The 27699-nt window shown below is 38.9% G+C and overlaps 1 protein-coding gene and 1 long non-coding RNA gene across 4 annotated transcripts; one reads left to right on the plus strand and one right to left on the minus strand.

Moving 5' to 3' along the window:
- Positions 1-12355: 12355 nt before the first annotated feature.
- LOC105941195 (uncharacterized) lies at positions 12356-26527 on the plus strand. Of its 2 annotated transcripts, none has more exons than XR_013096829.1 (5): positions 12356-12654; positions 20584-20684; positions 21102-21190; positions 26015-26060; positions 26156-26527. It is a non-coding gene; the product is annotated as an uncharacterized LOC105941195 (long non-coding RNA). The 2 variants fall into 2 exon arrangements; XR_013096828.1 differs by lacking the exon at positions 12356-12654 and adding an exon at positions 18447-18473 and having other exon boundaries at positions 26156-26525.
- Positions 14118-27571, minus strand: LOC101475294 (solute carrier family 12 member 3). 2 transcript variants are annotated; one of them, XM_004563484.5, is made up of 28 exons: positions 27467-27571; positions 27146-27240; positions 26680-26830; positions 26419-26535; positions 26223-26298; positions 25646-25741; positions 23910-24049; positions 23673-23783; positions 23424-23535; positions 22604-22734; positions 22425-22509; positions 22086-22243; positions 21113-21220; positions 20301-20424; positions 20107-20208; positions 19620-19778; positions 19381-19480; positions 19016-19124; positions 18706-18840; positions 17989-18095; positions 17417-17499; positions 17258-17326; positions 17055-17159; positions 16545-16656; positions 16064-16150; positions 15646-15781; positions 15483-15550; positions 14118-14447 (listed from the first exon to the last, which is right to left on the minus strand). In XM_004563484.5, exons 2-28 carry the CDS (start codon positions 27220-27222, stop codon positions 14309-14311), a joined length of 2997 nt encoding a protein of 998 aa, XP_004563541.2. In that variant the 5' UTR covers positions 27223-27240; positions 27467-27571; the 3' UTR covers positions 14118-14308. The 2 variants fall into 2 exon arrangements, with proteins under 2 accessions (XP_004563541.2, XP_076737782.1); XM_076881667.1 differs by having other exon boundaries at positions 27083-27240.
- Positions 27572-27699: the final 128 nt, after the last annotated feature.

A 27699-nucleotide genomic window follows, 5' to 3' on the forward strand; every position in this document is an offset into this window, starting at 1 on the left:
TCAGGTGGAGATAACAATAGTTTGAGGTCCCATCTAGTTTGAGGGGATGAACATCTGGCAAAAAATACAGCGAGTGCTGTATTCCCACTATTTTCAACTATAAACTATATATGATTTTATAGTCCTGTGCGAAATACGGCTGTATAAATGTGTCGCAGCCCCTTGGCGTGCGCACTCACAACAATGGCTGAGCGTAATTGTGTGGATGTATTTTACCTCCACAAACAGCTGAGACGTGGTTTGCGATACATGTGGAAAAAAAGTGAGGTGTTGTGGCCATACTTGCCAACCTTGAGACCTCAGAATTAGGGAGACATTCAAAAGGGCTGTTGGGGGGGGGGGATAAATACATTTTACAGTGTTTATTTATCTGATAAAATACATTAAATGTCACCGTTATTATTGGCCGGCCCGGAAACCGCGGGGGTGTCCAAATTCAGAGGCTGCTTCCACCTGAGGACCCGGCCTTCGTGGTCTAAAGAAACCCGGGTAGTACGTCATGAGCTCCCTCAGTGGAGTGAAACTCTGCCGTCTGCTCCTTGCTATCTAAAATATAACCGGGCGCTGACGTAAACTCTCGACCGTCTCACACTTCTGTTTAATCAGTTTTCTGTTTGACGTTTATTCAGCTGTGTGAAAACCCCGGAGGAACCGTCCTGAGGGATTAATAAAGTTAAATTTAATTTAATCTAATCGAATAACTTTAATCTCAGCCAAACCGATTTACTCACGAACAAATAAAACACTGAAAAAGCCAAACAATAACATTTTTAAGTTATCAAAGTGAGTTATATATCATGTTCAACCAGAGTAGTGAAAGACCGCGGGGGTTTGAAAACGATGTGTCGGTCAGCTCAGATATTTGAAGTTTACACAGCTACATTCTCACCTGAAAATATGTTAAAAGATTTTGCGACCCAGAAAGAGAAATAAGAGCAATATTAAAACTAAGTAGCTGCCGCCATTGTTGGAAACTGGAATTGGCTGGGCCGCGCTATGAATTCTGCGATATGGTTTTTCAATTTTGTTGTCCGGGTGGAAAATCGGGAGAATGGTGGCTCTGGGAGTTTTTCGGGAGGGGCACAGAAATTCGTGATTCTCCCGGAAAAATCGGGAGGGTTGGCATGTATGGTTGTGGCAACATCACTAATCTTGTCAAACACCTCAGTGTAAATCATATCATAGAATATCAACACGTTCTTGTCAGGTTAGGGCTGTGTGCAGGCAAGAGTGGTTATAAGGAGGACCCAAAGTGCAGACGCTCGGAGGCAAAAGTGTATTTTAAAACTCAGCTTTTATTGCTGGCAAAACGTAACAAAAATCCAACTAAACTTACATGAGCAAGCAGCCCACACAGCCTAAATGAGGGTAGACCACAACACAGACAGAGAAACACAGGGCTTAAATACACAGGGGAGCAATCAGGGAATGGGTAACAGGAGGGAAACACAGCTGGGGCAAATCAGGCCTAACGAGACAAAGGAAGCAAAACCAGACGCATATCAGAATCAGAATCAGAATACTTTATTGATCCCTGGGGGAAATTATTTTTTGTTACAGTGCTCCATTTTAAACCAACATTAAGACAAGACAGACAATACGCTAACTAAGAATAGTACAATATATACATATATATACATACATACATACATAAGTCACTTATAAATAAATATTTGGAAAAAAAACATGTGTAGTTGTAGCAGTAACCAGTGTGTTAAGTGGATGCGTTGTACAGGGAGATGGCCACAGGCAGGAATGATTTCCTGTGTCGTTCAGTGGTGCTTTTCGGTAATCTCAGTCTCTCACTGAACATGCTCCTGTGACTGACCAACATGTCATGGAGTGGGTGGGAGGTGTTATCCAACATTGTCTTTATCTTGGACAGCATCCGCCTCTCCGACACCACCTTGAGGGAGTCCAGCTCCATCCCCACAACATTGCTGGCCTTACGGATCAGTTTATTAAGTCTGTTGGCATCTGCGACCCTCAGCCTGCTCCCCCAGCATGCAACAGCATAGAGGATCGCACTGGCCACAACAGACTCATAGAAAATCCTCAGCATTTTCTGGCAGATGTTGAAGGACCTCAGTCGCCTCAAAAAATAGAGACGACTCTGGCCCTTCCTGTAAAGTGCTGTGGTGTTTTTAGCCCAGTCCAGTTTATTGTCAATGTGTACTCCAAGGTATTTATAGTCCTCCACAATGTCAACACTGACCCCCTGGATTGAAACAGGGGTCAAGTGTTTCCTGGTCTTCCTGAAGTCCACGATCAGTTCCTTGGTCTTTGCCACGTTGAGCTGCAGATGATTCTGCTCACACCACGTGACAAAGGAGTCGACCACAGCCCGGTACTCTGTCTCATCATCCCTGCTGATGCATCCAACCACCGCAGAGTCATCAGAAAACTTCTGAAGATGGCAGGTCTCTGTGCAGTGGCTGAAGTCTGTGGTGTAGAGGGTGAAGAGGAAGGGGGAGAGGACAGTCCCCTGTGGTGCCCCTGTGTTGCTAATCACCTTGTCAGACACACACTGTGGGAGACGTACATATTGTGGTCTTCTTGTCAGGTAATCAACAATCCAGGACACCAGAGAAGCATCCACCTGCATCGCTGCTAACTTATCAAACAGGAGGGTCGGCCTGATGGTGTTGAAAGCACTGAAAAAGTCAAAAAACATGACCCTCACAGTGCTCACCGGCTGGTCCAGATGGGTGTAGACACGATTGAGCAGGTAGATGATGGCGTCCTCAGTTCCGAGACGAGGCTGATAAGCGAACTGAAGGGGATCCAGATGTGGTCTTACTATGGGTCGCAGCTGGTCCAGGATGAGCCTTTCCAGGGTCTTCATGATGTGGGAGGTCAGTGCCACGGGCCTGTAATCCTGGGGGCCACTGGGACGAGGCGTCTTTGGTACAGGGACGAGGCATGATGTCTTCCACATCACCGGGACCCTCTGCAGACTCAGACTCAGCATAAACAGTTTATGAAAGACTCCACACAGCTGGGGGGCACAGGTCTTGAGGACAAGGGGACTCACTCCGTCTGGTCCAGCAGACTTGCCTGAGTGAAGTCTCCTCATTTGCATCTCAACCTGGTATTGAGTGAAGGTGATGGGTGGGGGAGGGGTGTCAGGAATCTCACAGGAGGCAACATGTGAAGAGAGAGGCTGGCACAGTGGTGTGGCTCTGGATTCCAGGCTGACTGCAGGTGAGGTTGTGGGGGTGGGAGCAGACACTGTGGTGTCGAATCTATTGAAAAACAGATTCAACTCGTCGGCTCTATTCTCACCTCCCTCAGCTCCCCTGCTGTTGGTTGGCCTGAATCCAGTGATGGTCTTCATGCCCCTCCACACCTCTCTCATGCTGTTCTGCTGGAGTTTCCACTCCAGCTTCCTCCTGTAATTGTCCTTAGCCTCTCTGATCTTGTCCTTTAGTAACACCTGGATCTTCCTCACCTCCTCTTTGTTGCCCCCTCTGAAAGCCCTCTTCTTGTTGTTGAGGAGGGCTTTGATGTCCTTAGTCACCCACGGCTTGTTATTTGGGTAACAATGAACAGTCTGAGCTGGAACAATGGAGTCGGTGCAGAAAGTTATGTAGTCTGTGATACACTCAGTAAGCCCATTGATGTCCTCGGCGTGAGGCTCACAGAGTGTTTCCCAGTCGGTCACCTCGAAACAGCCCTGTAGTTCCGCTATTGCCTCCTCTGACCACCTCCTAACAGTCCTGGTGGTCACAGGTTCCCTCCTCACAATTGGCACATAGCGGGGGGTGAGGTGAATCAGGTTATGATCTGACCTACCAAGTGGGGGGAGGGAGGAGGAGCTGTATGCATCCTTGACGTTAGCATACAGTAAGTCTAAAGTTTTCTCTCCCCTGGTGGGACAGTCCACATATTGTTTGAATGTTGGTAGTGTATTGTCCAGTGATACATGGTTGAAGTCACCCGAGATCACAATACAGGCACTCGGGTGCTGAGTCTGTAGCCGAGCTATGGCAGAGTGGATAGTGTCACATGCAGCTGTGGGGTTAGCAGAGGGGGGAACATAGACAGCCACCAAGATGACGTGAGAGAATTCCCTGGGTAAATAATACGGCCTGAGTCCAACAGCACACAGTTCAGTGTCCGGGCAACAAATCCTTTCTTTGATTGTTATGTTGGCAGGGTTACACCACCGGTTGTTAACTAAAACAGCAAGCCCACCTCCTTTACGCTTACCGCTAGCGATGCTGTCCCTGTCCGCCCGAACAGTGTGGAAGCCTTCCACGGAAGCATTCTCATCGGGAATGACCTGGTGCAGCCATGATTCGGTGAAACACATCAGGCTACACTCTCGGTATTCCCTCTGACTCCGTACCAGTGCTGAGAGCTCGTCGATTTTAATTGCCAACGATCGCACATTTCCCATCACGATAGACGGCAGACACGGTTTAAACCTCCTCCTCGCTTCGAGCCTCCGCTGTCTCACCGTCACCTTTTTTCTTCTCTTCTGTCCTTGACCTCTGCATCCCCGATGTGTTTTCCTCCAAATTTCAGCTGGTACTTCTGCGGGCCTGGCCAGCGAGCCGGCCGGCATCAGGGCGATCAGCTGATCTCTGGAGTAAACAGTCCGTGCGTGTAGGAGATGTGCCGCGGTCCCGTTCCATGATAAAAGTAACAGTTCCACGGCCAGCAGAAGAACAAAAACTCTCTCAATCCACATGATTGAGTAAGAGATAGAAAACGGAGGAAAATACAAGTCAGAAAAAAAAAGAATACGTAAGAAAAAAGAGCTAAACTAAGAGAAAAGCAGGAGCGACTGTAACAGGCTGCACGCTGGTTGGCGCATGCGCACTACTGATTGCGCACTATACATGAGACACGGACTTTCAAAGTAAAACAGGAAACATAACACAGACTGAACTAAAGACACAGACTCACATGCAGGCACTGCAACAGAGGGAACAGAGACGGGACCAGGGCAGACAGACACTGACTGGACACGGGGATATAGCAACTAAGGATACACAGAGACGCGAACTTGACAAGGGGATACAGCTGACAGGGGAGACAGAGCAACTAGAGAAGACAGAAACATAAACCATAAGACAGAACTCAAAGAAACCAAAGACTAGAAATGATAAATAATATAATAATAATATAATAATTGTAATATAATAATAATAATTGTAATATGGTCAACACCTTGGAGACACTTGCAGCTGCTGTGAAGGCTCAAAACAACACCATTGAGCGTATGAGGGGAAACATCAGAGAGAGGCCTGCTCAAAATGAGACCCTTGAGCGACAGTTGGAAAACATCGCGGAACGGCTCACTGCAGTTGTGAGGTCTCAGAATCAAAAGAACGATAACACCATGGAACAGAAGTTTGATACCATCATGGGGAGGCTCGCGACTCTCCAACGGGAGATCGAGAGGCCAGTGTGTTAAAGAGCAGCCTGAAAAATTCTCCTGGGCTGCTCGCATGGAAATTAACAAAACCAACATAAACATTGCGGATCCCCATCACGGCGCCAGCTGCAGGCCCAAGGCTGGAGCCGAACAATCACTCCCTGATAATGACTGTGTTACGGCTATTCTTCCCATCCCATGCAAGGACACCTGGATTGGCTGGAGGACTGTTTACTTAGCCTGATAGGCCGAAGGACACTGTCTCAGCTAAACTATGGACACGCACACACACACACACTTACACTGATAAGCACTCACTCATCCCCCCTCCCTTTCCAACGCCTTCAATGCTTGTGCCCTACCGGGGAAAATAGCAGTCAACTGGACCAGCACAGATGCTGCAGGACCGGATGCGCTGTCTACACCGGCTCTCTCTTACCCTTTACCCGCCCCTGTTGCTCGTCTTGTGTTTCTATGGTGTATTGATAGTCATGTGCTTTTGTGCTGAGGTGTTTTTTCTGTTATCAAACTGTTCTCCCACTAGGAGCTCAGTCTGAGTGGAGTTTTTTTTCTCCTCCTCTTACCTCATGTAGTGTATTTTCGTTGTTTTTTCCTATCAGCCTACCTTTCTGACATGTCTGCCCAATGTGATGTTTGTGTAAAGTTGGTCAGAAGGTTCCTTTGTAAGTGCGCATGCGCCATTAGCGTGCTGCCTGCTGTAACCCTAATTTCCCTCGGGATGAATAAAGTATTCTGATTCTGATTCTGAATAAATTCAAAAACCCTGGGTCAACGACCCAGGCATCCTAACAGTTCTCACTCCCAAAGCGTAAGATTTTACGCTAGGTGACAAATCACCAACATATTACGTTTTCAGGCACCCAATGCGTTCCTACATGACGACATCGGAAAACTGAGGACACGTGAGAACCGTTTGGACTCAATCCACACATCTTTGCTCTTTCCCTTAAAATCGCTTGGGAAAACACTATTTCATGTCATTAAAGTGCTGGTTAAGGTTAGAAATAAGGTTATGGAATACAGGGCTGGAACCCAGCGCGTACCATAAGAACGCGGAAGGTCACCTTTCGCGTTCCTCAGGTACGCCGCGGGACGTGACAAAACGTCGGGATGTTACGCCTCGTGAGTGAGAACGGGCTCAGAATATGTATGTTGAGACGAACTGAAAAGGAGGAGAGGGACAGGTGCTGCTAGGGCGAGACAGACGTCTCTCACGGAGTCCTTTAGTGCTGCAGGCAGGCAAGGTGTTCAAATAGCGCACAACTTCTGTTTTTTTATTTCTATATGATGAACTCTGCATTATTAAGTGATAAGAACAAGTAATCTGATGTCCTGTAATCATTATGACGCTATAATTTGAGATACAATAAATAAAATAAGTTTTTGTACAAAATATCGGTATCGGATCAGTATCGTCGATACCACCCTGAATATTACTTGGCATTGGATCGGAAAGGAAATCAGTGGTATCGCACATCACTACTGAAGAGGAGGAGAGGGATAGGAGAGGGTGCTTCTAGGGCGAGACAGACGTCTCTCACGGAGTACTTTAGTGCTGCAGGCAGGCAGGCAGCGTTTTCAAATAGCGGACAACTTCAAGTTTTTTTATTTCTATATGATAATTCTGCATTATTAAGCAATAAGAACAAGTAGTCTGATGTCCTCTAATCATTATGAAGCTATATTATTATATTATTATTAAAATTACACAATACAAATATATATGAAATACAATGAAACATTAAGTTTTTTGTACAAAATATCGGTATCAGATCAGTATCGCCGATACCACCCTGAATTTTTCTTGGTATCGGATCGGAAAAGAAATCAGGGGTATTGCACATCACTAATGCAGAGTGTAGCATCTCTTGTGGACAGCCTCTTCAGGTTACCCCACAGATTTTCTGTTGGATTTAGGTCTGAACCAATCAATGGCCGTGCCATTTCAAAACCTTCAAGTTCTTCTGGTGAAGGTTTGGATCATTGCTACATTGAAAGGTGAAATTGCTCTTCATTTTCATCTCTCTAGTAGATGCCTGGTTTTGGATCAAAAGTGACTTTTATTTGGAAACTTAAATTTCCTCCACCTTAAAAGTTGAGGCTGACGAAAAGCAACCTCCAAACGTTATTCTGCCACTGCCGTGCTTCAGTCTGGGCATTGTAGGTACGTTCTTTTGGTGAGGTGTAGTGTTCATTTTGCACCAAACAAATTGTTCTTTATTTATTAATTTAATATTGATTCAATATTAAGAGATCTTAATGTAATATTGATATCTCTTTGATGCTTTGAAACCTATATGCAAAACCATGGCTTTTATTTTAGAAGTTAAGAGAGTAAATGTCAGAAAAATCAGTCTCTAAATGATGGGGTTTGTATACCCAAAAAACTAAATTTTATGATTAACTAAAAATGTGCTTTAACAATGTATTCGTTTAAGGGTGTTACTTATACTGTACATGTTTTTATGTTTTTCAATGGATTTTTTTTTTTTGCATTCTTAATTTTTACTATAAAAATGGCAATTAAATATAGGGATGGGTAGGTTCTGACATAAACGGTAGAACGAAAAGCAGCGCACATTTCGGTGCTTTTCTTTCCTGAGATGTCAAACACTTTGGATTCTAGCCAATCATTTTACCTTTCCGAGGATAGTAGGCGGGCCCAGGTACCTACGTTCTTTTAGAGCAGAGCTACAGATTAAAAATGCCCAACGCAAAGTGGTCAAAAGTCTGGCTTCACAGCAAAGGATGCAAACTCAGCAGCCTGCAACAGGTGCTTTAAGGTGATTTAAGGAGGTAACACCTCGAATCTGATGAAACACCTTGCGACGCACCATAGTGGTTTTTGATATGGGCGACACGGGCGGTTTCCCGGGGTGGCATCGTGGTGGGGGGCGGCATCACGGGCATCGGCAAAAAAAAAAAAAAATTGCTCGTACTCATGCTGCCCCGACATCAGCCAGCGCATATTGGGAATGGCATAGGCACTGATCGGTTTTCTATCGCCCATTTGCTGGGAGTAAGGGCGCCCTCCGTTTGCGAGGTGCGCCTGCTGCTTGCAGCACAGGGAGGAGAGGGCGGGGCGGCGGGGGATTCTCTGGCTGGCTGGAGCGGCATCTAATACCAAATCACAAAATAAAACAAAATAAAAACAAAACAACAAACACTAAAACAGCGGACATTATGATACAGACTTATAATTTGCACCGATGTTTTTTCGAAATTCTCGAGAGCCCTCGGTGCGCCTGCTCACTGCTGAAGTCAAAGTAAACTTTATTGTCATCTCCGCTACATACAGTCCAGTATATAGAGAGACAAGACGACGAGGTTCCAGTTACAGCAGTGCAAGTAAACAAACAATAAATATAAGAAGAGAAAGAAAATAAATATACACTTTAGGACTCGGGGTAAAGGGATCAATAACAATTTAAAATTTACAGTTTGATGATTTAAAGTCTCACACACAAGCCGTCGAAAGGGGAGGGGGGGCGGCTGCTTCCAAATAGAGCGCATTTCATTCATAATGATGTAAATCCAAGCCCATTATGTATTCATGATTTGAATCCTGGGTTGTGTGAAATCCCAGAAATACGCCTTAGACCAGGGGTCAGCAACCTATAACACCCAAAGAGCCATTTGGACCCGGTTTCCACGCAAAAGAAAACACTGGGAGCCGCAAATACTTTTTCACATCTAAAATGAAGATAACACTGTATATATTGTTTTTTACCTTTATGCTTTGTGTGAACAAACAAGGTGTGTTTCTTATGAAATCCATGAAGTGCTACAGAGAAAATGACATTTTATTTATGTAATTAACACATTTTGAACTCTTAAAAAAATATAACAAAAGGAAAGACACCCAGCTGAACTAAAATGATCCGTGTAGCAAACAAAAACTGTTATATCGCCTTTGGGCTTTTGGAGCCTTGACCTGACTTTTAAAAAATAATTGGAAAAAAAGAATTATTGCTGCTAAAAAATGAAAAATAGATATCTGTAAAATTCTGCCTAAATATGTATTTTACCTGGTTAATGTGTGTGGTGGGGCGTGGTCTGCAGCGCCGCTGTAGGGGAGCTGAGCGACACCCGCAGTCTGCGCACAGCGTCTGCAAATCTGTAAGAAGTCACTTCATCTTTAGGCAGGACTGTAAGCTGTCATCTGTGAGGCGTGAGCGGTGTTTGTTTTTAACATAGTTCACAGTGGAGAATAGCTGCTGACATAATGTGGATCCAAAGATCCATAATTGGCCTACCTGGGGTTGAAAGTCTCGATAAATGCACGGCGTTTCGGCGGGTATACCGGCTTCCGCAAGTGTGACTCTTATTTTGAGCGATGAAAAAATAATAGAATATAATTTTATTTTTATATTTCTAGAACTACAAGTTAAAAAAGAACTAACATAAATAAAATACACTTCAGCTAAATATTCAAATTTATTTTCCCAAACTACGCTGAGTCGCACTAGGAGCCGCAGGTTGCCGACCCCTGCTTTAGACAAAGTGAATCTGTGAACTAAGGTGTAGGTCTATTAGGTTATGTTGTGCTGATCCTCAAGTTGGGGGATTTGTGTTCATACTGGAGTGCAAAATTAAAACCAATCGAAGATGGATGGAGTGTTCTCCCAGGGCGGCAAACAGGCTAGGACCGCCACTGGCGACGCATAGCGTTTTTTTTAAAAGCCGAGAAATGAACTGTATTTGATAGCTTGCTGCAAGACCTCACACTGATCTACTGCGGGTGTGGTGCCTGTTATCGAACACAGAGTTAACAACATCTCCCAAAACCCGAAGAGTAGAGTCCTGGCCCCTAGCCCTGCCAGTGTAGCAGAAATGATGACGGATGATGATGCAGCAGCAGCCGTTCTTCTCTGCGTGAGTAGCTTAATGTTGTTCGTGTATAATTTACATTGAATAGGCTAACCACGTTATTACATTAATGCATGTAAGGTGAACTAGCAAACACCGTCGTAGTTACATGCGGCTGTCTTCTTGTTTGATGGCAGATACTCCCTTCACCCTGGCCAAAAAGGCTAAAATGACCAAAGAAAAAGTGGAAAACAGTTAAACACGAGAGGTTTTTGGACAAAGTTTGTGTTTTTTCCATTGTTTAAGCACTGCTTCCAGCCAAGAGTGATACCATATATGCCCTATAGCTGCAAAAAAGGCTAACATTGTTATCTTTTTACAAAAAAAAAACAGCTGAACATGAGAGGTTTTTGGACCAATTTTGTGTTCTCCATTCTTTAAGCACCGGTTCGAGCACTGTTTAAGCGCCGGCACCGTTTCAAAAGTACTGGTTTGGCACCGGTATCGGATAAAACCTAAACGATACCCATCCCTAAATAAATAGGAGTAATAATTATAATGGATTGTATTTATATAGCGCTTTTCAAGGAACCCAAAATGCTCTACAATTCCACTATTCATTCACTCTCACATTCACACACTGGTGGAGGCAAGCTACAGTTGTAGGGGCAGACTGACAGAAGCGAGGCTGCCATATTGCGCCATCGGCCCCTCTGGCCAACACCAGTAGGCGGTAGGTGAAGTGTCTTGCCCATGGACACAACGACCAGGACAGAGAGCCCAGGGATCAAACCGGCGACCTTCCGGTTACAGATGCGCTTCCCAACCCCCTGAGCCACGGTCGCCCTGAGCGTGTACACTTTGTAGCCACTGTATAAATGGACATTAAGAGGGCATGTGAGAAAATGTGTATTGTACTGTGAAATGAAAAATCTAGCTATTTTGAATACACTGCAAATAATTGCACTGCAATTACAGCAGGATGATTATGTTAGCTTAACTGAATCAACACCACCAAGTCATACTAACAATCAGAATCCTTGAAGCACAGGCTGAGGGGGCGGCAATTTTCCACACAAGCTTATTAATCAACCAAAGACCAAGACAGACTTTTAATTAGTTTGAAAGTCTGATGCTTAGCCCTGTCCACGTTTTCCGCCACTGAAAAATTCAAAAACCAGTCTTATTTGTTATCATCTATCGTCCACCTGGGCCTTACACAGAGTTTCTGTCTGATTTCTCAGACTTTATATCTAATTTAGTTCTGAGCTCAGATAAAATAATTATTGTGGGTGATTTTAACATCCATGTAGATGCTAAAAATGGCAGCTTCAACATGGCATTTAATCTTTTATTAGACTTAATTGGCGTCTCTCAAAATGTAAAAGAACCCACCCACCACTTTAATCACACTCTAGATCTTGTTTTAACATATGGCATAGAAACTGAACATTTAACAGTGTTTCCTGAAAACCCTCTCCTGTCTGATCATTTCCTGATAACATTTACATTTATGATAATTGATTACACAGCAGTGGAGAGTAGACTTTATCACAATAGATGTCTTTCTGAAAGTGCTGTAACTAAGTTTATGAATGTAATCCATCTTCAATGCCCTGTACTAACATAGAGCAGAGAAGCTATCTGAACGCTACCCCAACAGAGGTCGATTATCTTGTTAATAATTTTACTGCTTCACTACATACGTCTCTGGAGACTGTAGCTCCTGTTAAAAACAATTATTCAAATTAGAAGTATTTGACTCTCCTGTATAACTCTCAAATGTGCACCTTAAAGCAGAGATGAAATGGCGTGTCACAAATTTATAAGATTATTACTTAGCATGAAAAATTCATTTGCTGCTTTTTTTTTTTCTTTCTTTCCTTTGGCCTGTCCCGTTTGGTTCTTTAGCTGTCAGAATTACTGTCCGAAGGCCAAAGAAGATGCCCAACGGATTTACTTTACCAAGTGGATCATCACAACCTTGCCGTATTGGTCCAATTGATTTACCTTTGTTATTATTATTTATTTATTTTATTTTATTTTCAGTTGTTACAGATGGGACAGATATATATATATATATTAGGGGTGCAACGATATTCGTATCAATATTGAACCGTTCGATACAGTGCTTTCGGTTCGGTACGCATATGTATCGAACAATACAACATTTGTAATTTATTTTATCAACTTTCCTTCTGACGATGCTGTCTGTGTTGAGCGCTCAGTGAATCTGCGTTCGACTACTCCGCCTAGGCTGCACTGTCGAGCGCAGATCCACTGAGCGCTCAACACAGACAGCATAGTCAGAAGGAAGAGCGCAGGGCAAGCTAGCAAGACAGAAGTTAAGCTCTCCTTGCAACATGGACCTCCCCCACTCTCATTCAGATCTGGCGTTTGAAATTATTTTGGTTTTCATGTGACGTATGACCCTGAAGGTAAGCGAGTCATGGACTAAAGTAAAACAGTATGTTGGCTGTGCCACGCAATGCTCAATTACATGGGTGGGAGCTAGTGTGTTAGCGCAGTTAGCTCGTTAACGTGTTGGCCGTCTAGCCCCATGCACGGGGTGATCGGTGGTAGCTCGTTAACGGAGATTTGCCGTGTTGTGGCGTTAAGGTCATTTCAACGAGATTAACCTGAAAGCACTAGTGGGAACACAACGAATATGACTGCACATTTACGCCGACATCATCCTAGTGCAAAGACAAAAACAACAAGCATGCTACTAACTTTAGCCGAGTCATTTAGACAGCTGTTAGCACATGATTCTCCTTATGCTGCTGAGAATATAGCCCAGAAGAAGCGGATAGTATAGCTTTTATTTTGGAAAGAGACATTTCTCTGTAATAAACTCTCTTTTCCAAAGATGAGTGATTCCTCAATCAGATACAGGGCTTGCAATATCGCTAGCCCGAAGTCCTGGGGCTAGCGATTTTTTTCAGTCGGGCTACCAAAATCTATCTCTTCCCTGCCCGTCGGGCTATTGTAGGAAGGAAAAATATATGTCAATGCTTTTGCATTCTTTCAGAAATGTAGATGGGTAATTATGTCATTGGCATCGGTGAGCCACTGTCAATATGTGACATATTGAAATCGCGTTTGAATTTGTGCTTGTTTTTTTGCTTTCACTTTGCAATCCTGCGAACTGTGTATAGAGAGCGACAGCACTGATCTGTGAGTGATGATAATTTGTGCACCAATTCCTCTGACATCGTTTTATTAATCGTTAGCTTACTATGCAAACATGACAAGTGAAATCTCCCGCAGCTTAAACATGTGAGAGGTTGATCGCGCAGAGAATCGCTGAGCTTATTTGAGTGCGTGTGTAAAAGCAGCAGGATATATATTTCAGTTCTGCTGAGCCAAATAAGACAGGTCAGGGTGAAGAAGTGACAGCCAAAGAAAAGCTTACCACAAAACGGAAAAGTTATGACAAATCAGACTATAAGGCAAAAAGAAAGTGCAGCTTTATGGTTTCATGGACAAAAGAATTTCTGTGGCTGCAATATGACGAGCTAAATAACCAGGGCTGCACATAAGTGGTCCGCAGGTGCGCATTCGCTGTCAAAATAAAAAACATGCACAAGGGTTAGGGTTAAATTTAAAAACTGTACTTTTGAGTTAAAATATATATTTATAATTTTAATAAATGACAAATTAAAAAGGCATGAACATTTTATTTTGTATCGAAAAAATATCGAACCGTGACACCAAAGTATCGAACCGAACCGAACCGTGAATTTTGTGTATCGTTGCACCCCTAATATATATATATTGTTGTGATGTGGCACTGAATTAGTGTAATACACTGGGTAAGCTCTGTATGTGATTATTTGTGGAATACACAGTTTGAAATTATTCAGCACAAAGTGAATAACCACAATGGTGTTATCTTCCATTTTTGATCATTCTTTATTATTCATCAGATTTGTTAATCATTGTAACAACTGCACATCATTTACACGCATTTATGCTTTTTCTTATTTACTTATTTGTCTTGTGTGATTTTTTTTCTCCTTTATTGTCAGGACATCGTTTTAGAGTATCAAAAATATTGTTTCTGTAGATTTCATTGCACTAACATAGGATTTACTGGCAGTAAAAAGTGAGGACATTCTCTTGGTTTCCTCGTACAAGCACTGCAGGGCAGTGGAGGCCACAGGTCAGAGTATCCAGCCAGGCTATGTACAGAGCACTGGGGCAGTCGCCGTGCGGCACAGGAAGACTCCTAAAATAATTCAATTATAACAAAAAAAAAAAAAAGATTATTGAATTACAATCAACATAAAAAAATGGCAAAATAAATTAAAAATAACCTTGCTTGGGGACTTTTTTTGCAGCAACTACAGAAATACACTTCTTCTATTTTTATTTTTATTTATTTATTCTTTTTATAAACACACTGTATTCTGTGGTTTAGCATTAAAATAAATGAAGTACCATAAAAAAAATAGACTGTTCTTGTTTTGTATTTGAAATCTTACATTCTAAAGAACAAAGTGGTTTGGCATAAAATTATCTTTTTTTTTCTTTTCTTTTTTGTTTTAATTGTAACTGTACACTACGAGTCAAACGTTTTAGAACACCACAGTTTTTTTATTATGCAGTTTAATTGTACTCTGAAATGAAAGCATAGAAACAAATCAGCAACTACAGTTAAAAACGAAACAACTTTTGACCAATAGTGTGTGTGTGTGTGTGTGTGTGTGTGTGTGTGTGTGTGTGTGTGTGTGTATATATATATGAATACACACACACACACACACACACACACACACACACGTATATATATAATTTCCAATATCTATTAGGCAGAGTGGGTTGAGATCCTAATAATGCCTTTTACTGTCCCTTGTGTATTTAAAAATATTTATTAAATATTAGATCTTATTATTATCATGTTTGTTATAGCTAAAATATGCAATTTATGTTTTAAAATTTTTAAACATATACTATAATGGTAAACAGATGTAAAGTCATTTAGTTCCTGAAGGTTGCATTGCTGAATCCATTACAATTATCCCCTTTTATTTTTGATCTGCATTTTCATATTATATATTATACACCACATTATAGTATAATACAAACCATCTAGGGAATGTTAAATGGTGTATGCATGTATAATAAAACTGCCTAAATTCTGGGACTAAATATACACCAAAACAATGGCAGCATATACGATGTTATAGATAATAGACAGTTTTAACAAATTTGCACCAAAAAAGGCTCTGAATTTCACCGGTAATAAAAACAGTCGACTTACACAAGCACGAGGGTGGTATTTTGTGAATTCCTCCGGATGATTTCATTCAGCCTTACTTTTCTCTCAGACTGTAAATAAAAAATTTTTTTTAAATTAATTTGGTGGACAATCATATGCATGTCATCTCCTCCTTTAGTCAGAAATGAGGTACAGAGAGACAGACCTTAAGTCTAAAAGCTTCAAACTGTTTGTCAGATATTTTCCATGGTTCCTTCTTTTTTAGTTCCTGAACCGAGACATCTTCCTGCTGTTCGTCATATAGCCTGTAGGGCGCAACAGTCTCCAAAAACCTATTCATACTGCAAGGCATCAAAAAGACACAAATGAGTTTGCTGGCAAGGAAAGAAACACCCTGCTAGAATTAAACATGCTCTAAATAATTTTACTTCCAGTGTTCTATTACAGTTAATTCAACATCATGTTTAAAAATATCTTTTTCACTAAATAAAAATGGGACTCATAATTGAAACGTTAAGGTGAAATTCCATGCCTGTCGTTTGTTTATGGGGTTAAAAGCTTCACAGAGTTTTGTAAAAGTGTATATTTTGTCTTATTTGAAAAAGATGGTAAGATTTTCATACTTTTTGGGTTGGGGACTCCTCTCAGTGTCTGTCATGACGACAACATCAGTAACATTGATACGGAATCTCTTCAGCAGGGCCATCATTCTGAAAGAAATCAAAAACAACCTTAAAGCACTTCAGTTTCTGAAAATCAAACACCATGTCATATAACCTGAAACATTCCTAAACATTTTCACCCCAATCTGAACAGCATGCAGGGAAACGCTCTTTCAGTCCTGGTGCTATTTCAAATTTGATCGCCGACTGTGTGTTGTACATCTAAAATATACAGTTTTAAACTTTTCTAAAGGAAAAAATTATATCAATTTAATCAATACATTATTTAACAATAAAGAAATAGATCACAAATAAAAACTTACTGGAAGAATGTTTACCTCCACGCCTTTCAATTTCAATTTATCTATGAATAAGGGTTTTCAAAAATACAAATATTGTCAATTCAAATACCAAAACAGAGGATAACATAGAATAAACCTACGCATCACGGCTTTCCATCATGTTTTCTTCATCTCCCAAAATGAATACCCTAATCTTACAGCTTCGCCAGCATTTTCTCCTGGTGAGCAGGTAAGGCACCAGTAGAATTAGTCCTAGAGAAGAGCAAGATAGCGGTGGTTTATTTTATATTCAACATGATAGGTGAAGATTCAGTTTTGACTAAAGCCAATATTGGCACTAAAATTATATCTATCAACTATCCATCCACCAGTCTAAGTTGAAATGTTGAGACCTCCTTGTCTTTGGCTACTGACTGATCTAGGTGTTTCCAGATTAGCTCACAGACCAACTCATCCTTTGATTCACATTCACAATGTGTCCAAGAGACATCATAGTTAGATGACCAAAGTAAGTGGTCAGAATCCCAAACTGGTGGCCCGGAATTCTGACCAGATACCCAATCCACACACTTTTATATCAACTCAGTGTTTCAACTAAGTGTTACACACATATTAATAAATTGTCATGTAACCCGTGTGCCATGTTTCACCTCCATCATCAGCTATCCAATAGACATCGATAGTCTTTGTTCCCCCAGCATTCTTAAACACAGTCTTGACCTGATCGCTTTTGCTGTTTTCAGAAATGTCATTAGCTGCAAAAAGCAATAGATATGTGTTATCATAAAGATTACTCCATATTCGTACTTAAGAAGCAGTAATTATAATGTATATTTGTATTAGAAGTGCTTACCAGAGTTTTTCTCAGGAAGCTGATGGTCATTGCTTTCAATGGCTTCATCAGGCTCAAAGCCTTGGTTTTCTAACGTTAAAAAATAAATTATATATATAAATTATACATATATACGTTTGGGAATTGATGCCTAAAAGAATTCTAGGCCATGTATCCAACCTTTAAAATCAGCATGGTCATTGATGTCCAGCCCATCCATCATCCTCAAGATACACAAACAGTAGTTGGCATCAAATGTATCACTGAAGAACAGTAAAAGAGAGTGTGTGAGCAACAGAAATACTTTTAAGGACTCTTTACTCATTTCAGTGTTAAGTAGAAGGTGTTATAATATTGTATGGTACTTTCGATATGCTAAAAATGCACACCACACTTTTAAAAGAATCGTTAAAAGGCTTTTTATGAATTTTAGACCAAATCATTAAGTTGACCCTTAAGACCACGGTGTATGTAAGCCAAATTTTCGTGGATGGTAACGTGAACCCACCCTACCTATCTATGAATAACAGTTTTCAAAAATACAGATATTGTCAATTCAAATACCAAAACAGAGGTTAAAATAGAATAAACCTACGCATCACGGCTTTCCTTCATGTTTTCTTCATCTCCCAAAATGAAAACCATAACAACACCATAACGTTTTTTTCAGAATTGATTCAAAGATGTAATCTTTGATGTTTACAATAGAATGATGCTCACACATACAGAATATGAAAAAATGATAAGCTTACTATATAGTGTGGATATAATCATCAATGCTTGTAGGAGAACTTTCCATCCAGTTTGACTTGAAGCCAATGACCAGCGTGTTAGGCTTTAGCTTGCCGAGACCAGAAGCCTTGAATTAAAAAAATAATAATAATAGTAATAATAATAATAATAAGCTGTCAGAAACATCCAAAAGTTTTAGGGATTTCAGGCATTTTACATTTTAAGTTAAACTGAGTTAAACTCTTGGATATCTATATTGAAAATGTCAAAAAACTTTACAATATTTTCAAGATAGTGGAATTTTAAAATGACATCATAAATAAGATGCAGGAAAAACACATAAATCCACCCCTAAACAAGAATATAAATTATAGCATTTCTTTTTAAACAGACCATTTAAACACAACCCTTTGCTTCAATTGTATTATAGTACTGAAATGTTTGATAACATTTTATAGTTTAAAAAAGGAATGATATGCCATGATTACAAACCAAAAGCTGATTTGTAAGTAGAATGCCATTCTTGACACATCCACATAGGTATTTGTGTCTTCTGCAACTCAACGAGAAACCTTTAATTTTTCAGGCTCAATAGAGCCACTCACATGCTGATAAAAACGGTTTAACATTATCTAACATTATGAGACTCATACAGTATAACTTGTAAGAAGCCATTATTCATTTTCTAGTTTCTTTTGGGTAGTGAGCAACAATTGCTTGTCAAATAGAGGACCTACCTGCATCAGATATCGAACTCCATCTCTGAGGGTGTTAGCTGTAAACTGAGTGTAAAACGAGCGAACTTTCCTCTTGTTTAGCCATTTAACATACTGATCTGTGGAATCCTGAAACTGGGTCTGCTTGTCTGGCTCCTGGAAAAGGCAATTTCAACCTTCCATGAAAAGCAGAAGGAACTGAGCATGTGCAATTAAAAAAAAAAAAAATTCTAACAAAAAGCCATTGTGAGGACTTTTAATAAGTGGATACAAAAATGTCAATCAGTTGTCATTTATAACTTATAAATAAACATGAAACAAAGAAACTCACCATTATGTTTCCACAGATCATAAGGCTTACTTGCTTAGTGAAGCAGCCAACAAAATCCACCAGTGCAGGGCGCTGTTTTGGAGGTCCAGTCATGACAAGGCACTGTGGTCTAATAAAAGGACATCAGAGAACAAAGATAATGTCCGGGAGTTACTGTCTATTTGAATTATCCTAATGTTTAATTGAGATATGTGATCAGCACTTGTTGATATGTCCTTCTTTCACCATTCTGCATATGTTAGCAGGATTTATTTTGACAGTTTTTTTTTTTTTAAATAAAACAATGATCACACAAATACTCTTTGAAAACAGAACACATGAAATAAAAAACAGACAAATGCATTTTAACGTTTAAGATCCCTCACCTAAAATTCTTGACATGGTCCTTCACATCAGTAAGAGACACAGAGAATGACAAAGCCATGTTGTATGAACTTGCCTGTATTGAAGAGCCCCAATTTACATCTGTTGATGTAATAAAAAACATTATGCAAACGGATGCAGTATAAATGAAAGGTAATACAGTGCATTTCACTTGTCCATCTGAGACATGTTTCTTGTTAAAGCAACATTGACTTCCAACCTATGCTTGATTTTGACTCACTTGGTTTCTTTAAGTATGTAATGTATATAAACAGGAGGGAGATGACGAACCAGGTGACTAGAGCAGCCCACCAGGTAAACGCAAACATCAGAGCAAAAGATGCCATTGCTCCATACAAAGCTGTCCATTTGTTATAGTATTTAAATGCTGGCCTCCATCCTTTAAGAGATGACAAGAGAAGGACAGTTAGATCTGAGCATAATGCAAACGTTCTGATTTTAGATCTCTAGAACTGTGTCCAGTACAGCATGCAAAAAAAACCTGAAATATAAACCCCTCTTTTTGCCCTCCCTAAGCATAAGCACAAAAAATATTGAAGTGATGCTCAAAGGAATATATCTTCGCATTATTTCTTATCAGCTTGTTAAGTATCACCTATCTTAGACATCACTTTTGACCTGGTGAAATAGTTAATTTCTTGTTTAGTGAATAGGCATGAGCTTTTATCAAGTCTTAGTGCAGTGCGATAGTTGAGTACATAACTTACCAGGGGAGTTGACAATTGATGCATGAAAGCAGCTTAGGTTTATGAGACAATAGGAACACAGGAAGAAGTTGGAGATAATGGGTGCAATGATATTTAGTTGAGCTGTAATAATACAAAAGGGGAAAAAACGATCAGCACATATATGAAACAATATTTCAAATAACAGTAGGAGGACAGTTCTGAATTACACTCACCAACTAGAATGATGGCCACAGCAATGAGGTAGGTGAGTATATAGCCCCGAAGTGGTTCATTATTTTTGCCATAACCCTTTCCAAAGAATGAAATATACGGGTATACATTGTCTTTGCACAGACACTGAGGGATGAAATAAAATACAAACATCATTTCTTTAACAATAATAACTTTACTACATTTACAGATGACTATATTACATGTTTCATTGTTTTGCTGCTTATTCTAGTTGGGATATAGGAATTTGCACCAAAAAAATTAAGTTTTTTTTCTTTTTTGCAGAACCTTGCTGAAGCAATGCTGGAGAGACGGAAATCTGATTTATTTCTAATAATCATCGGTTCTCTGACATCTGTGTCAAAAAGGCAACCAGTTGTGTAAAGGTATGTGGAAAAAAGTATGTGGCTTCTTTGTCATTAAGGTCACCATCTGTTCCAGGAAGGTGATAACAAACAATGTGCTTCCCCATGTGACTGACAAGTCACGAGCCCATGAGGTAGCAGTGTCCCGTAGTTTTTCTGTTAAATTAATTCAGGTTGAATTAAAACAAAATAAAAGCTAAGATGAATGTGGCTAAGAACTGAGTTCCATCTCAAATGCTATGATCATCTTTATAAATACTATGGCAGAAATAGTAGAACTGTGAAAGCTAGTGTCAGATGTTTGTCTATCACTGTTCGACTCTGCAAAATTAATACTTTATGCTGCACAAGCTGAAAATTTGGTTAAGACAATCCATATTTTATTGTCTAAAAAATAAAACATATGGTTCAGTCATTGTGATGTATCTTTTTTTTCAGGTGGTTCTCACCTGAAAAATTTTAGGGGCAGAAACAAGAAATCCAAGAGCAGAAGACAAGGTGGCTGCAAAGACACCAGCAACAATGAGGTAATATGAACCAGATATCAGGCCCATTACCTGTAGAAAAGTTTCAAAATGAAATTGTTAAAAACTGGAATAATGTATTCAAAACAACACATTTAATATAAATGCTCACAAAAATAAACAGTACAGTTTAAATAAGCAATAAATAAGCACTTTTTAAATAGAACCAGCATTACAAGAGACAGTTCCAGAAAAGAAACACTAAACGAACAAAAGACAACATATAAGGAAATTAAAAAAGATTACAAAAAAAGACCATGAAAGAGTCAAGGGCAATTTTATAGTGAGAATAAGAATAACTTAAAAGTAGATACTAATAAGGCAAGCTAGATTTCATTGTGCAGCTCATTCTAGAACCAAAGAAGCCAAAATACAGTTTCTAAGTATGTGAAAGCTGCACACTGTTTGATAAGGGCAAAGAAGGCGAACTATATATTCTGGCGCTAGGAAATGACAATTTAAAAAGTAACAAGTAATCAATTTTAGTAAATCAATTTTAAATCTTGAAAGTAGTGGACAGTCAGTACAAATTCCTTAAAAACAATGTAACATGTTCATTTTAATTGATTCTTCTAATGAACCTCGATACATCATTTTATTTAATTTATAGTCAATTCAATGCTTTTGGGTTAACCTGTTAAAAGATCATTACAATAATAGAAGACATGAAAGCATGGTAATCTCAATATGTTTCAAACTCAGATCTTTAGATCCAAAGGTGAGATGAGAATCGAAAACCATCCATGGGATTATTTTACGTGTAAATATAAAAAATAACTTAAGACCTGATCCAACCTTTCACAACCAATAACAATGTTTATTTTACCTAAATAAATAAAAAAAACTGGTTAAAATTTCAATGAACATAAATGCTATTTATCTCTTAGCTGACCAGTACCTGCGAGTAGTTTGCCAAACCCTGTGAACAAGCCTGTGACTGGACGCAGGTTGTGAAGTTCCAGCCCAGTTTACATGCTGGTCCCAAACAGCCACTTGTGCTGTTTCCAGTCATGAGGTCAGTCATATTTCCAGAGGCATCCCTCACTGTACTTGCGCCTGCAGTCAATTTTAGTTTCAGAACAGAGTTAAAAAACAGTTTCATAGTGTCTGACCTTTTTCTCACGGGTGGTTTCAACAAGAAAAAAAATGCCTGTATACCACAGAATCTGAATGAAGCTTTAAAGTTTAGATTCCAGCCATGTCTAATGCAAAGAAAAAAAGGAAACTGAGTAATTACCAGAAGTGATAACAATCACAACGTAGCTGAGAGTGGTGCAAAATATGGCCATTAGGGTGCCTTTGGGGATAGCAGTAGAAGGGTCCTACAAAAGAAAATATTTTTAGAGTCATCACTCACATATAAACCTTAGTGGGTTCAGTGGAAGAACCATCTTGCTTTCTTGATGCTTGTCATACTTTGAGGTCTCCAGAGATGTTGGCTCCAGACAGGATGCCAGTGCATGCAGGAAAGAAAATTGCAAACTGACGGAAAAAGTTGCCATCAGGACCTCTCCAGCTTGGTGTGAGGTTTTCTATGAATATATCCCCTGTAGAAGATACGAGATATTAGCTTAAATAGTATTAAACTTTAAATTATTAAAAACATGTCCCTATTGTAAACACATATGATGTTTGGGACAAATAAATATTTTTCGTTGAGTAACCCCACATGAGCAACAAATGTTCCTCAGTGTAAAATCGAAAATTGATCTAAAGTGCAGTTGCACATTCCACACTTTGATTCAAAGTAACAGAACACCATAGTGTTTGACAAAATGTAATATTACGTATGTTAAAACAGTCATGTTTGGTACTTCTTCCCTTGCAAACAAGGAGTATTCGAAGTCTACAATTTATGTAAAATAGCAGTTGCTGAGAATCTTCTCTGGTGAAAACTGCAGCCACCTTCAACTTGTACTTGTTTCAGTTGTTTGCCCTTTTAGATTTCTTCTCCAGCATATGAAAGGCACACTCAGTTGCGTCAGGATTTTGTAAAGTAGCTGAAAGTTTGCTCTTTCAGCTATTACTTCCAATAATTAATTCATGTCAATCCTATAACGTGTTCAATATTGTCAGTGACAGTCCAGAATAACTGACATCAGAGAATGAAGATTAGTGCATTAGAACTGGTAGGCAGAACTTATTAGAAGTACTGATAACTAAAGTAATTTAATCAAAATGATTTTTTCAAAGATACATTTTGGAAAATAGATTGTTGTGAGAAGAATAAACCTACTGTCATATCCAAAGAAGCCCTGTGACTTCTTCAGTAGGGTGGGAGGTATCAGTGTTCCCACAAGGTAATCAACGAAGGAAGCCATGAGAACTATGAAGAAAAAAATCTGAGCCTACGAGAGTGAAAGTGAAAAAAGAATATAGAGGGATAATTGAAACAGGTGTAATGAAGAGTAAACATTAATAAGAAACAACAATATTTGTAACCCATGTCCAGCAAACAAAGTGAAATGTGTTTGGGTCTGCTTACCTTGGCTTCCCAGTCCATTCCACCGAACGTAATGAACAAAAGAATTGTCACCGTGACCACACCAATAATACGGACATCATTGAGCGAATCCACCATTATGGTACCATAGCTCTAAAAAAAATCAACAAGTTATTAACAGGAATATGAAAGTATAAAGATTTAGAATGCATTATTTTACAAGATGTGGTTACCTATTTATTATTATTATTATTATTAGTTATATTATTATTTGTTTACCCTCATCAGATCGCGTACAACCTCTGAAAAGCCAACAGTATGGAGCGCAACAGCCAAAGCATTGGCAAGGGAAAAGATCAACCCAATTGATGCTCCTAGTTCAGGACCGAGTGTGCGAGAGATCATGAAATATGTCCCACCTAAATATTTAAAAATAAGCAGAAACAAGGCTGTTAAAGTGAAAAAAAAATCACGCTCTCTAATATGTCATTGGACAGCCTTTAGCTTTGATACACCTTTCATTCTAACATAACTTTGATAAGCTTATGGAATATCATTTTTATGTCCACAAATATTTTTTTATTTGTTACCATCTTCTTATGATTATGGGAGAATCAAACAGCTACATAAAGTATTCGGTATTTTCCAAATATTCTCAATGGGGTTAGATTTATCAATCAGCTGACTTCATTTTTTGAGCATCAGTATGAAAATTTAATCTAAGAAAACTCTGGCTAATGATACAGGCATGTACCGTGACTCTGTTTTGTCTTTTTAGTCTTTTATTTTTTTTACTTTACCTCTCTTTTAGTGATGTGCCCATCACTCTTGAAAACACTAAATCTAAATTTACATCACATCAAATTATGCTTTCTAGCAAACGCATATTTACTCTTCAGGTTTTTAAAAAAATATATATATCATTGATGAGGCTTTCTTTCTTGAGTTTTCTGTTTTTCACATTCTGACTGTGGAAAAGCACTTATTTTCAATATCCAACATAACTGTGATATTTTAAAATGATTGTATTTAACCAAACATTTGAATTATCTAAGTTTATCATTATTTAAGAAGTATTACACCCAAATAACAAATGGATTTTCCTTTTTCTTTATTTGATGCAGAACAATAATTTGAACTTTTTGAAATGGATTAATATCTTGACCAACAGATATATTATTTCTCAAAGATGCAAAAACTTCCTAGTTAGAGACCAGAATTGGCTGGTTTCCAATTTTATTTTACTTGAGCTACTTTGGACGAGAGCATTTGAAGAAAACCATTCACCGTCCACTGAATTGCCTTAATTGGAAACAAGCGACAAATCAATCTGCTTAGTTTTAGTCCCAAGCCCAGATAATGTGGAGGGTTGTATAAGGAAGGGCATCTGGCATAAAACCTTTTCCATTTAAATTTGTAGTTCAAATGGGATAAGTATTCTAGAATAGAATGTTAAGGGCAAATCTCACCAAAAAAGAGAGCTCACTGATATGATGGAATGGGGGATACTAAAAATATTGTGTTTGAATGGGGACCAGGAAGAAGGGAAGCAACGCCAGGAGCATTGGAGCTGTTCTATGATAATGTTGATGTGAAGATAAATGTAGTGAGAATACTCCTAAAGGAAACATTTCTTAAAAGTGTTATAGAGATAAAGAGAGTGTCAGACAGGATTGTGGGTTTGAAGCTGGAAATTCAAGGGATGATTTTAAAAGGCAAGATTGAGCGGCGTCCTCTCACACGTATACTTGTGTCATTCCATTTTAAAATCATTTATTCAATTTGTGATTTTAGGAGTTTTTAGTTTGAATGCTAAGTGTATATACATAATACACAGTTAATAATAAAGTTATTAAGATGCAATATTCAAATAAATAAATTAAAAATTTAACCCAACTGAAAATTTCCATTTTTACAGACTTAATGGCGATTTTTCAACAGGAATCCAGAGTATTCATACTTTCAGATTACTTCAGACGGTTTGTTTGGAATTCTTAAATTGCACATGGGCTCACCTGATTTCACTCTCCCATTGGTTGCGATGGCAGAGATTGAGAGGGCAGTTGTTGTGGTCACTGACACAGCCAGCGCTATGATAACCAAGCCCAACACTAAAAAAAGAAACAAGTTAGGACTCAGTATTATAATATTATGATCATGGAGGTCTTTAATTATTATATCAAAGTCCTGTTTAAAGGGCTTGAATAAGAATGTTTTACATGTAGTGTATCAATTTTCTTGTCTACAGATCTTATACAATTCTGTTATTATGATACATTTTGTATTTATTTTGTCATATATCCACAAAAATGGGCTAGGTAAGTACTCTCAACGTATATAAATTTGTTTTATTTATTGATTTTTTACATTTCTCATGCCAATAGTATGAAGTACCTTCTGCAGGATGAAAAGGAACAAATTTTAATCAAGGTGAGTATTTTATTCAACCCCAAATTATCATTCTCTGTTTGACTGTATATCTACTATCAAGAATTAACAGCCTAAATCAATGTTATATATACCAGAGTTGGCAGCAGAAAGCAGGAATGAAAAGGACCCAATATGCTGAACAATGAATGAATGTTGTCTCACCAATGCCTGCTTGAGAGGTAATCCATGTTAGCCGGAGAAAGAGGATGACACCCCAGATATTCAGCATGCAGCGCATCTGTGATAAAAAGAAAAGAAAATAAATGTCTTTTTTGTTTTGTTTTAATTGTTCCTTTTTTTAGTTAGTCTTTTATCCATTTGTATGTTGTAGACTTAAATACACAAAAGCTTTGTTCACCCAGACTGCAATAAACCAGCCAAATCTAGTAGGCGGTTTCCCTGGAGGACCTTGGGGTTCTTCATTTTCATCCTCTGCGGCGGCATCATCTGCGGCAGCCTTTTCTGCTTCCACTTCCTAAAACAATAATAAATAATTTAGAAAATAGATCTGCTAGTTTTCTGAATAGAAATATAATAAAATGTCAGTTTTTGATTAAACTAGTTGCAAAGTTAAAAAAACACAACAGTGAGATCTTTTTTCCACAGGTGGAAATCTCACCTCAAATGTTTTGCGCAGAACATCAAGGGACGGTCTGATTTTGATCTCTTGGTGGGGCAGTGTATTTGCATAATAATCTAACTGTGGTGCCATGTCTATGGTGTTATAGATAGAAGTTTTTCGCAGCTCCATGTCCTTCTGTCCTGATTCGCTTTTTGTTCCAGTGAAAAAAAGAAAGAAAAAGTTAATAAATAATGAAACCATAACTGTTTGAAACTGCATTTCCTTCAGTGATTGCTAGATTTTCTTTCTTTTTTTATTTATTAATTTACTTTGTTTATGTTTACATATTTAACAGATTATAGATTAGCTAGTTGAAGTAGGATCAGTGTGATATAATAGTATCATGTAAGACTTACAAGTGAGAGAATAAATAAAGAAAAAAATCTAGCGTTTAACAAACCTTGACATGCCTGAGATGGTGGAGTTTGGATTTATACTGCTATCAAAATGGTGTGAGGAGTACCTGGGAGGTCCTTCTTCAGGATTTGCCTGGTGAATACCTGGGCCTGACCCTGTAATCTTAGACTTGAGCTGCCCCATTGATAGTCTCACTTATGCCTGTTGGAGATTATGGAAGAAAAGATGAATGAGAAAGACTGATTCATTTTTATTTATTTATTTATTTATTTATTTATTTTGCACAGACAAAAATATTTTAATGAAATTGAAATCTTGGAGAAAGACTTTTGTTTAAATCATGTAAGTATAATGTAATAATGTCTAATGAAGATATCTAAAAAAAAAAAAAAAAACCCAAAAGAACAAGCAAAAAAACAATACTTACAGTTTTCCCCTGATAAAAGAATCAACAGGTCAAAAATGTCCCTTTGTTCATCTCATAGCTCAGCTTTTATACTCTGCATGAAATAGGTGGGATATGTGACATCCCCTCCCTCTGTTCTGAAAAAGAAATCTACGCAATTTGCTTTACAGGAAGTGTGACATCTAACAAAAACAAAAGATCTATTTATAATATTGGTAGGAAATAAAAGAGAAAACAAAAATATGTAGTCATGT

This window comes from Maylandia zebra, linkage group LG3 (assembly GCF_041146795.1).
Source record: "Maylandia zebra isolate NMK-2024a linkage group LG3, Mzebra_GT3a, whole genome shotgun sequence".
Taxonomy (NCBI): Eukaryota; Metazoa; Chordata; class Actinopteri; order Cichliformes; family Cichlidae; genus Maylandia; species Maylandia zebra.